We start from the raw sequence: 11,351 nt of genomic DNA, 5'->3' as shown, positions 1-11,351 counted from the left end.
TATACATATATATATATATATATATATATATATGTGTGTGTGTGTGTGTATATATGTCCATATATGCCACACTCAAGCATAACATTATAGTGCAACCTCCCTGTGCTTCTCTTTCTCTATCCCTTATTCTGGGATCCAGAGATTTAATCCCCCACTCCAGGCTGATCATCAGGCCACGGGATAATTCGGGTTATAAGGGTTATGAGGCACATTTTTTCCCATTTCTCTAGTTCCACTGGTGATCCAGGAGTAACGTGGGATGGGATTTAATACCTGGACCCTTCCTGCAGGCACGCTCATGTTTCCCCACACTCTCAACCTTTTATGGGGCCCCTGCTCAGAGATGCAGTCTCTCGAGCGTGTATCAGGGAGAGGTCCAGATGAAGCAGTCCCAGCTGAAAATAAATAAGTGGAGACTGCATTTGGAAAATTACAACTGGTTAGAAAACCAAGAAAAAATTTTTTTTAAATTACAAAGCATTAAATTACACAATTCATAATGCAATTACAAATGTAGATCAGTTTTAATTTTTGAAATATTGAAGTATAAGGAAAAATATTGGCTAAATCAAACTTTGGAAAAATCAGTGCTAGTTTTGTTTATCCCTTAACTTTGAAAAAATGGGTTTGGGGTTTTATTTGTTGACTGGCACTTTAGAAGACATATTTCTGATCAACCTGGAATAAAATTGTTTTTTCAACTGTACAGAACTGCCAGTAAACCAAAACAGAAAACCACAACCTGCATGGTTTTCAGGTGTAATTGATATACACATTACTACACATAAGCACATAAAAATATATATGCAGATAATGTGTCTCCCTGTGCAGTTTGATGGCATTTCTCTTCATATCTTTTCCAGAGTACTGTGAAGGACAACTCCATTCACACTCCCCACAGACAGAAAAAAAGCAAGGTAGGAAATGTTTAAGATAAGCACCATTATCTAACCAAATATTTGTGGCCTGTGAGTGTGATCTAAATACCCACACAAGGCAGCCAGGAGCACTTTCATACTGAATATAGCTATCAGCTGCTTGGTTGCCCTTCCCCACATTCAGAAGTTTTTCACAGATTAAAAAAAAAAACAAACAACAAACCTTTGTTTTAAAAAGTGCATTCCAAGTACATTGGCGCATGCAAAAGATTTGGATTTTTCACTTGCTCCAAAATATGCTGATTTTGGTGTTCTGAGTGTGGGTTTCTTTTACTAATGTTCAAAACATATTTTTAGCCAGAACAATCTGTGTGTAACAGAGTGAAATAACACTGTGCACCCTTGCTTTGAGCAACAACTAATAATATTCCAGGCATAACTCTGCAGACGTAACTGCACAGGCATGCCAAGGGTCAGCAGATCTGTTTACTGAAAGAAAAGCCACCAGGATTACTGTCTCTTTTAGACAATCATTAAAGGCTTCAGCTACCTTCCCTGTGGATAAATGCCCAGGCAGTGCAGGTTGCAGGTATTCAGTTGAGTGTTCAGTGCCCAGGATGCACAAACTGAGGAGAAAAATTGCAGAAAGGGAGGTTCAAAGCGAGGCTGGACAACCACAGTCCACTCTGTTCACTTCTGTACCAACACTGCTGTGAATTTGAGATGAGCTCAGTCTGACTGAGTATAAACAGGTCTAACTTTCCTGGCCACCACCTATAGGAGCTACTCCACCCTGTGGTCCCTCAGCCTTGCTTTTCCCTCTAAGGCAGCACAGATTTTGGCGTGCTGATTCCAGCAGTTTGCAAACCTTAGTTAGCCTCATGCCTGTACAAGTCTACAAGTCAGAAGAGCTTTATTTAAGTCTCCAGCTATGTAAACGTGCACCTATTCTTGTGCAAATGGTAACATGGAGTACACTCCTGAGTGCAACAGAAGAAATCATTAATCAGATGAACATCCTTCCCCAAGCCCTCCCTCCTGAGCAGTGGGCACCCCATAGTGTCCAACCTTATCAGCTCAGTTTGACACTTTGGTTCCCTCTCCCCATTTTCTTCTTGAGATCTCTTCACAAATAGCTCCTTGGCTTTCTTCTGTACCCAGATCCTTTGTTCCCAGACTCTTCAGGTCCTCAGCTGGGGACACAACAGTCCTGGACACTGGGCAGCAGGAGGGAGAAGTTAACTTCTAGCTGACTTCTCTAAGTCAGCCTTATCTTTCTTACGGTTATTCTCTCTTGATGGCATAGTCCAAATCGGGCACCTCTCTTGTGCTGTAGCTGGACTGAATCCAGGGAATTGTAGACTAACCACCTCACCCGGATTAGAGACCTTGCTTTGCTGTGGAACCAGGGTTAACACCAAGCCTGGAGCGTGTGCAGTGATGTGATGATTTGGAGTGCTGTGTGCTACTGAACTAAAGGTATGGAGCTTACTGGGTGCATGGATTTCCCCCGTTGGCTTTTCCCTTTGCCGTTCACTCCATTAATGGCCGTGGGGACGGGGGGTGAGAGGCGATGCTGACGTTTAAAACTGTTTCCCCAAAGATGTCAGAAGCTCAGAAATCATCTAAAGTTGCCATCAAGAAAATGGAAGATGACTTGCCTCCCCCTCCAGCCATTGGCTCAGTCCAGGTCGTCGCTCCAGGGGGTCAGGATCTCAATGCACTCCCTGTGCCTCCTCCAAAGCAAGCCTTCTCCAAGTTCTACCAGCAGCGCCAGGTGAATGAGCTGAAGAGGCTCTACAGGCACATGCACCCCGAGCTCAGGAAGAACCTGGAAGAAGCTGTGACTGAGGATCTGGCAGAAATGCTTAACACCGAGGATCCCAATGCACAGGCCTCTGTGAACCTGGATAAAGTTCTCCCGGGAGAGGTTCAGTCCATGCGCTGGATTTTTGAGAACTGGGCACTTGACTCCATTGGGGACCACCAAGCCACAAAGAAGCTGACAGAAGAAGAGGTCATTCCCAGTGGGGATGTGAAAAGCACTTCCCTGAGGTTTGAAAGCCAATCCATAAATGGATACAACCTGTCAACATCAGCCAAGGTGTCAGAAACAGACCTTGCCAGAGGGGATGTTCGCACTGCCCGGTGGCTTTTTGAAACCCAGCCACTGGACACATTAAACAAACTGTATTCGGATGAAACCGAGGTGCAGGAGGCAGTTCTCAAGGAGCCTGTCCAGGGAGGTGACGTGAAAGGGGCCAAACAGCTCTTTGAAGCACAGTCTTTGGATGCCATAGGACGCTGCTCCTCAGTGGAGGAGAAGAGCATCCTACAACTCAAGTCAGAAATCCAGGAGCTTAAAGGCGATGTTAAGAAGACTGTCAGGCTTTTCCAAACAGAGCCCCTCTGTGCCATCAGAGATAAAAGTGGGACTATCCATGAAATCAAGTCTGTCTGTCGAGAAGAAATTCAGAGCAATGCAGTCAGGACAGCTCGCTGGCTGTTTGAGACTCAGCCCCTGGATACTATCAACAAGGACACTTCCAAAGTGCAGATAATCCGTGGGATTTCTCTGGAAGAAATTGGAAGGCCCGATGTCAGCGGCGCAAGGTGGATATTTGAAACTCAGCCTTTGGATGCCATCAGAGAAATCACAGTTGAAGAACAGGACTTCAAGGCTTCGACAGATTTTGTCACAGGGGCAGATGTCACTAAGCAGCGATTGCTCTTTGAGACCCAGACTCTAGACTCCCTGAAAGGAGAAGCTTCGGAAAGTGTTGTAACCAAAGAAAAAGTCATCGGAGGCGATGTGAAATCTACACTCTGGCTCTTTGAAACGCAGCCGATGGAAACACTGAAAGACAATTTTGAGGTGGGACGTTTGAAGAAAGTAGAGCTTTCAGCAGATGAGAAGGGAGATGTGAAGCAAAGAAAACACGTCTTTGAGACCTGTCCCCTTGGCAGTATCTCCAAGGCATTTGAGGAAGAAATTCCAGCCACCAGCATGGAAGAGGTAGTGAAAGGGGATGTGAAATCTTTCAAGACCCTGTTTGAGACTCTCCCCTTAGACAGCATTAAGCAGGCTGATGCTGAGCCCACCACCAAAGAAGAGGAGGAGAAGATTCCAGCTGGCAATGTCAAAGCCAACCAAATCCTGTTTGAGACAACACCCCTGTATGCCATCAAGGATAGCTTTGGCAATTTCCACGAAGTCACCTCTGTAAGCAGAGAACAGATCATCAGTGGTGACGTCAAGAACTACAAGTGGATGTTTGAAACAAGGCCCCTGGACCAGTTTGATGAAAGCATCAAGAAAGTGGATATAATACGGGGCATCACAAAACAAGAGGTGGTGGCTGGTGATGTCAGGACAGCCAAGTGGCTCTTTGAAACACAGCCCATGGATGTCATTCATCTCCAAGCCATGGAAGGGGAGAAGCGTCCCTCAGTGAAGCGAGAGATCTCCCAGAAGGGGGATGTGAAGACCTGCCGGTGGTTGTTTGAGACCCAGCCCATGCACACCCTGTACGAGAAGGCTGAGAAGAAGCAGGAGGAGGATGGCAGTGTGCCCCAAGCTGATGTGAAGTCCTACACATGGATGTTTGAGACTCAGCCCCTGGACTCCCTGAAAGGCCAGGAGGAGCAGTATTTGCAAGTCAGTAAGGCCTACAGTCAGGAAGAATTACAGGGAGTGGATGTCAAAACCGTCCGGCACCTGTTTGAGACTGAACCCTTGGGCAGCAGCACTGTCAGTGAAGCTGACCGGAAAAAAAACATGCGTTATTCCAGTCGTGTGGAGTTCCAGTCTGGGGAAGTGTCCAGAGTGAAAGAGTTCTTTGAAGCCAAGCCCTTGGACACAGCCACCAAGCCAAAGTCCCAGAAGGATGCTGGAACAATTGAAGCCGGGTCTGTGCACAAGTTCACGTGGCTCTTTGAGAACTACCCCATGGACACCCTGAAGGACAACTCTGAAGGTATCCAGGAAATCCCTCCAGAAAAGAATGTCAAGGGGGGAGATGTTGGAGGAAAAAGGTTCGTATTTGAGACCTATTCCCTTGACCAAATCCATGACAAAGTGGACGAGACAGAGCTCCAGAAGATCCAGAAAGACACCATGAGCAAAGCTAATGTCAAGTCCTGCACAATGCTATTCGAAAGCCAACCTTTATACGCTATCCAGGACAAAGAGGGGGGATACCATGAGGTCACCTCAGTGCAGAAAGAAGAAATCATGAAAGGTGATATGAAAGGAGCCCGGTGGTTGTTTGAAACTAAGCCCCTGGATCAGATCAAGAAGGAAGAAGAGGTGTTTGTGATTAGGGCTGTCACCCAAGAGGACATCAAGAAAGGAGATGTCCAGACTGCCCGGTGGAGGTTTGAGACAGAGCCTCTTGACTCCTTCTCAGGGGGAAAGTTGTCTGTGCCCAGAACAGTGGATGATGTGCAGAAGGGAGATGTTCAGTCCAACAAGCAGCTCTTTGAGTCCCAGCAAGTGGGCCAGAAGAAGTATGTGAGGATGGTCAGTGTCAGTGACGTGCAGCGAGGTGACGTGAGGACATCCACTTGGCTCTTTGAGAACCATCCTGTGGACTCCCTGTATGGGGATGCGGAGAGAAGCTCATCCATGAGCACAGTGCAGAGAGAGGACAGCCAAAAAGGGGATGTAAAACGCTGCACCTGGTTGTTTGAAACCCAGCCCATGGACACCCTTAAGGACACAGAGGTGACAGCCAGTGCTGGGGCCCAAGAAGAGATCCCTCGTGCAGATGTGAAAAGCACAACGTGGCTCTTTGAGAGCACACCCCTGGATAAATTTAGTACTTCTGAAGGTAGCATAGAAATAGAACTGAAAGAAAGAACCATGAAGGAGACTTTAGAGACTCTCTGCACTTGCCAAGCTATCCAGCATGATGGAATCCTCATCGAAGCTAATGATATGGAGAGTGTGAAGATGGTGAAGTACCAGCTCAGCAGCCCAGGAGCTCCAGAGATCCTGAAAGAGGAGATTGTGGGAGGCCACTTGCAAAGGATTATGCTGCAGCTCCTGCACAGAACCAACGTGGAAGCACAGAGTGTGCTGGTAGAGGAGGACAGAGAGGGCAAGATCAAAGTAAGCCCATTGCAGCTGCTGGACCAGAGTGAAGCTGCTAAAGGCAAAGAGGACTTGAGTGGAGATGTAGCCAAGGCCTTACAGGGTCTCCTCAGTCAAGATGCTTCCATCAAAAAGGGGATGGTCCTACAAGAGACAAAGTCAGGATCAGTGAAGATGACTCTCTACTCCCTCCTGTTCCATTCTGTCCAGCAGAAAGTTGTCAAGGGGGATGTGAAGTCAACGATTGGGAACCTGTTGGCTTCTTCTCAGGAGCAGAAAGCAGCAGCTACCATCAAGCGTGAGGACAATGAGAAGGGAAATGTACAACTTTTTGCAAGCTGCATTGAGAAGGGAGACCTCAGCTATCTGAAGAATCTCCAGCAGGAGTCAGAGATACAATCCCTCATCTCTTCCCAAGCAGAGGAGGGGGCAGATGAGAGCGGCCCATGGGTTGTGCAGGGGGCTAACGTACACGTCTTGCCAAATAAAGAAAAAATAGAGAAAGTAATTGCAGGAAGTGAGCCAGGGGCTATGGAGGGAGCAAAAAAGGGATTTGTATGTGCAAGCACAGGCAGAGAGGGTGTGTTACAGAGAGAGGCTGTGCATGCAGCAGGTGTGACTGGCACCACTGTGCAATGTCTTGGGAAGCCCCTGCCCACAGTGATGGGAAAGGAAGAAATTCTGTCTGGAGGGCTTAAGGTGACTACAAAGTCAATCCAAAGGGTTGCAGATGCCAGCAAGAAGGCAGAGAAAGAAGAAGCCACCACTGCCCATTTGAAAGAATCAAAAACTATGATGCAAGGCACATCTCCGACCCCAGTGACAGCTCAGAGGGCAGAAGTGGATGGGAAACAGAAGAGTGTGGTGACTGGGGAAGCCAGCCAGACTCAGAGAGAAGAAAAGGCCCTGGGGAGTGATCTTCAGGCTGCAATGCAAAGCCTGAGGCTGGCGACAGCAGAAGCAAAAAATATTCAGCACCACGTTCAGAGCAAGTTCCAGAGGAACAGGGAGGAGGTCCACACAGCCTGCAGGCAGCAGACAGTCAGCTCACAGGGGACCATGACCCTTCAATCCACCGTACACCAACAGGACTCTTCATCCACCAAGCAGGAGAGCAGCAGCACTGCCACCAGGACCACCACCACCAGAGTCCAGGAGGCATCCAAGACCCACACAAGCGTGTCTCAGAAGAGCATAGCATCACACAAAAAGGTCAGTGCTTCTGAGGAAGTACAGGGAGGACAACTGTTGAGCCAGGAAATCCAAGTTGTGCCCAGTAGAGATTTTAGCATTAAGGATGGCCTTTATACTGCCACACCTGTGAAAACCTATATAAACCCTTGTGTTGAGTCTGATTACAAAGAGCAATCAGTGCAAGAAGAAAGAGATGTTGGTGTCAGAGGGGATGTGCAGACAGCTATCAGAGCACTGCAAAGTGCCGCCACAGAACAGCGCCTGGTAGAAAAGGAGGACGTTGTCCGAGGTAATTTAAAAGCCACACTTCAGTCGCTGGAAAAGTCTAACGTTAATGTCTCCAGAGGGGATTTTAAAGCTGCCATGATATACAGAAATGCAGGGCAGTCCTATTCTGTGTGTAAAAAGAAAAATGAGATTCAACTCACTAGTAACGAGGCTGCTGTAGTGGCTTCAGGGTCGCAGGCTGATAATGACTTTCCTCCTCCTCCCTCAGTTGCTGTGATGAAAGCAGAGCATTGCCCACCCTCAACTAAAGCAGCAAGAGAAGGTGCCCTTCTATTACCAACCAGCAAAGACGAAGCCCCAGGATGTTCTGCACTACTCCAAACCCCTCTTCCCACTCTCCCTTCTCTGTCCTGCAAACCCAGTGATCAGAGTCCTGCAGAGAAGCCCAGGACTCCTCCAAAACCAGAAACTACTGCCCCACCCAGGAAAAAACCTGTTCCCCCTCCAAAACCTGAGCACCTCTTACACGAGGCATATTCTGCCTCTGCAAATAACAGCACAAGCAAATCAACCAAACCCATCCCTCCACCCCTGCCTCCAAAACCTTCAGGCTTGAGGGAGATTAGCAAACCAAAGCCTTCCCCCACAGAGCTGGGATTAAGCTGCATGGAAGTTCATGAACAAACAGGGTATGAGGAGGCTCAGGCAAAATGCTGCAATTTGGAGACATCTGTGAAGAAGTCTGTCACAGTTCAGTGTACAAACCCTGAGAGAAAGCTGCCAAAATACACTGCCAAAACCCCTCTTCAAATAGCAGAAGAAAGGTACAAGGCCAGCAAAGGAGGACAAGGAAAGGTAGAATCAGACAGTGCTAAGACCTCAAAACCAATGAATAATGGAGTCATTGGTTTTGAAGTCAAGCAGGGAATGATGAGTGATAAAGCAGCTGCTCCAAGGAGGTGTCCAGGTGAGGTGGCTCAGAGGCAGATAGAGCTGTGCCAAGAGGAGAACGGGTGCTCTTCATTGTCCTCTCCAACCTGTCCTGGCAGAGCACAGACACAGAATGTGCCAGGACAAACAGAGCCAAGCACCTCCCCTGTGGGCCACAGCACCCCTCCGAAGAGAGGAGATGGCACTGCACAAAATGCTTTATCCAAGGTGGAAAGAGAAAGTGTATCTAATTCTTATGGATTGTGGGATAGTCAGAGAGTCATGCAGCAGGTGCATGAGAGGAGGCAAATGTCTCATTCTATGTCCTTCCATCAGCAGTCAGTGAACTCCTTTGAGGAGCACCAGCAGGGGAATAGCAGGCAACTGAAATGTCCTGATAGGGAGGCAGAGACACCTGCCCAGGAGAAGCCAGGGGTTGTTATGAGAGAAAAAAAAAAGAGAGAAACAGAAGATGAGCGTCGGAAGAGGTTGTCAGTACACAAAGAGGAGATCATGAAAGGCAATGTCAAGGAGGCTATGGAGATCTTTGAGAACCTCAGGAGACAGGAGCAGCTGCAAGAGATCTTGAACCGAGTGAGGGAGTTTGAGGAGGAAACAAGCAAAGTGGATGTGAAAGCTCTCAAGAGCTTCTTTGAGAAGGTCCCTGAGTGGGTTGTGCGCCAGAAGGCCAAGCAACAGGACAAGGCTGCGGCAAAGGAGGATGCTGACAGTGTCTCCTCAGTGGATCTGGTTTTTGAGGACCTGGAGCGAGCAAGTGCTGAGATTCTCCACCTGAAGGAGCAAACACTTGCCCGCATCCAGGATATCGAGGAGGCCATCAAGAAAGCTATTTATTCTGTTTCTAGTCTCAAGTCTGAGTCAGACATTGCTGGGCTCTCAGGGTTGTTGAAGGAGTCTCTGGGGAGCACCCAAAGCTCTGTGAGCAGTAGCAATATCCGTAAAATCAGCATTGTCTCAAGCAAAGCCAAGCAAGAGGAAGTCATGCTGGAGACAGGGGAAGCAGCATCTGTGGAAAGTGCAAAGGTGGCAGAAAAGACCGAGGCAGCCAAGGCAGAGCTAGGGGTCCCCCGCCTCATTCAGTCTCGTGTCAGCTCTCCCTCCTCACCTTCCTACATCTCCATTGAGTCTGCTGCCAGGAAACCAGCAGAATCACCCAGGACAGCACATTCCCCCCAGGATAGCCCTTCACCAGACTGTCTTGACTCTCCAGGAAAGAGGGATGCTTTTGCTCAGAACAGCTTTAGCTCGTTTAACCACCCCTCAGCAGGGTCTGCTGGGCATGACACAAAACCCTTAGAGAAGAGGCCAGACCCCGTCCAAACAAAAGCTGGGCTGAGCTCAATGAAACAGCACATGCTTGGCAACACCAACCATCCAACCAGTGACAAAGAGAAGTGCTCTCTGGACACCTCCAAAGACAGCTGCCACTGTGGGATGAAAGGCAGCTTTTCAGAATACCGCTCCCTGAATGTCCCCAGCCCACAAAATCCACGGAGGCAGAAAAGCATCCTGGAGCTGCAGACAGGGCCCGACGGGTCCAAGCTCTACGGAGCCACCCGGACTGTTATGGAGCAGTATGAGGAAATGGACCAGTTTGGAAACAAAATCATCACTTCGTCCACCACAGTCACCAAGCAATCTGAGACACAAACATCCTCCACGTGCGATGTGGTTTCTCATCCCCAGTATGAGGTATCTGCCTCACCTGTGTTTCGGAGGTACTTGAAGAGCCCAGGTGAAGACTTCCACACCAATGGGACTTTTCAGGAGCCAGGAGTGGTCTTTGTCACCTTTGGCAACTCCAAGCCAAAGAAATAGGAGATTCTGGAGAGCAAGAGAGGACTGTATAAGACAAAAGAGAAGGGCCACGATAAACATTTCTCCTGTTTTATCCACATTACACACAGGGATTTACCTTCACCCTAAGGACTTCTCAGGGTCATCGTCTCGGTGTTTGCATACAGACAGGACAAGTGCAGCCTGCCTTGACGCTGGAGAACATCCCTCACCTGGCCAGCCCAACAGACTTGGTGCTGCACCACAACCCGGAGTCCTGGCACTGTTAGAAGCACAAGGGAAAAATCCATCCATGGGCACCTTAGGGTACTTCCCCCTAGAAAGTTTGGTGGGGGTGGTTGGAGGTGTTGGATCGGGCTTCTCTGAACCACTGCAGAAGGAAGGATAGGTAGGATCAATTAAAAAACCAATCAATCTGGTCATTGGAAAACAAACACCTTTATGGTACCTTCTTTTTCTAAGAAGGGCATCCTCTACACACACACATATATATACACAAGTTCATATTGATGGGTGGGTTGGATAGATTTTCTCTTAGCCAATAAGAAAAGGAAAAAAAAGTCTTGAATTGTTGTCGCTCTTGGACTTGGGGGAGTTATTTATCAGTTTGTTTTTCAGTTCCTGGAAAGTGTTTGATGATACTGGAAATTGTAAAGCCAAGATCTACAGCTACTATCAATGCCATTCCCCCAAAGAAATATGCTATGAAATATTCTTGAGTCAGAATGGTTACTGCTTTCTCTTCTTTATTTCTAGAATTCTAATTTATTATTCAGTATACACAAACTCCTTATTTTAGATTTTCCATGCTTTCCTACATGTTTACTGTTTAAATTCATTTTGAGAATTTGTAAAGCAATTTTTCTTATTATTATGACTTTGTTTTGTACATTCTCAACTCAAGATTTTAGATATTTTGTGGCTTTTTTTTTTTTTTTAACTTCTATTGCTGCATTCTGACGGTAAACATTACCTCTAAAAATACTTTGGTCTGGTAGAGTTTCTTTTATTCAGTGCTTGTTTCCTTTCAAAGTGCCTAGAAATTATATCTTGATGGACCAGTTGAATCACACACTGAGAGCACTCTGTGTCACTGGAGGGGTTTGGTCTACATCTTCTTTAGAGTGTGGGTGGATCACCAGCCCTTCAGCAAAGAGTGTTCATACTCTTATCTGAAAAATGAGTCCAGGATGATACAGAACCAGGAC

General features: G+C 47.4%; 1 protein-coding gene across 2 annotated transcripts in view; it reads left to right on the top strand.

Annotated features, from left to right (window-relative positions):
• Nucleotides 1–11,046, top strand: part of XIRP1 (xin actin binding repeat containing 1) — an 11,796-nt gene extending 750 nt beyond the window's left edge. The window contains exons 2-4 of one of the 2 annotated variants that reach the window (XM_017746806.1): nucleotides 864–917; nucleotides 2,482–7,185; nucleotides 7,664–7,752. In XM_017746806.1, the coding sequence (XP_017602295.1) occupies nucleotides 2,482–7,185; nucleotides 7,664–7,672 (4,713 nt within the window). In that variant the 5' untranslated portion in view covers nucleotides 864–917 and the 3' untranslated portion in view covers nucleotides 7,673–7,752. Of the gene's footprint in view, nucleotides 1–863; nucleotides 918–2,481 lie in introns of both variants that reach the window. The other variant, XM_008643123.2, reaches the window with a different exon arrangement.
• Nucleotides 11,047–11,351: the final 305 nt, after the last annotated feature.

This window comes from Corvus brachyrhynchos, unplaced genomic scaffold, assembly GCF_000691975.1.
Source record: "Corvus brachyrhynchos isolate BGI_N302 unplaced genomic scaffold, ASM69197v1 scaffold18, whole genome shotgun sequence".
NCBI lineage: Eukaryota > Metazoa > Chordata > Aves > Passeriformes > Corvidae > Corvus > Corvus brachyrhynchos.
Note: the sequence above shows the minus strand (reverse complement) of the source record. Positions and strands in the feature narration are given on the sequence as shown.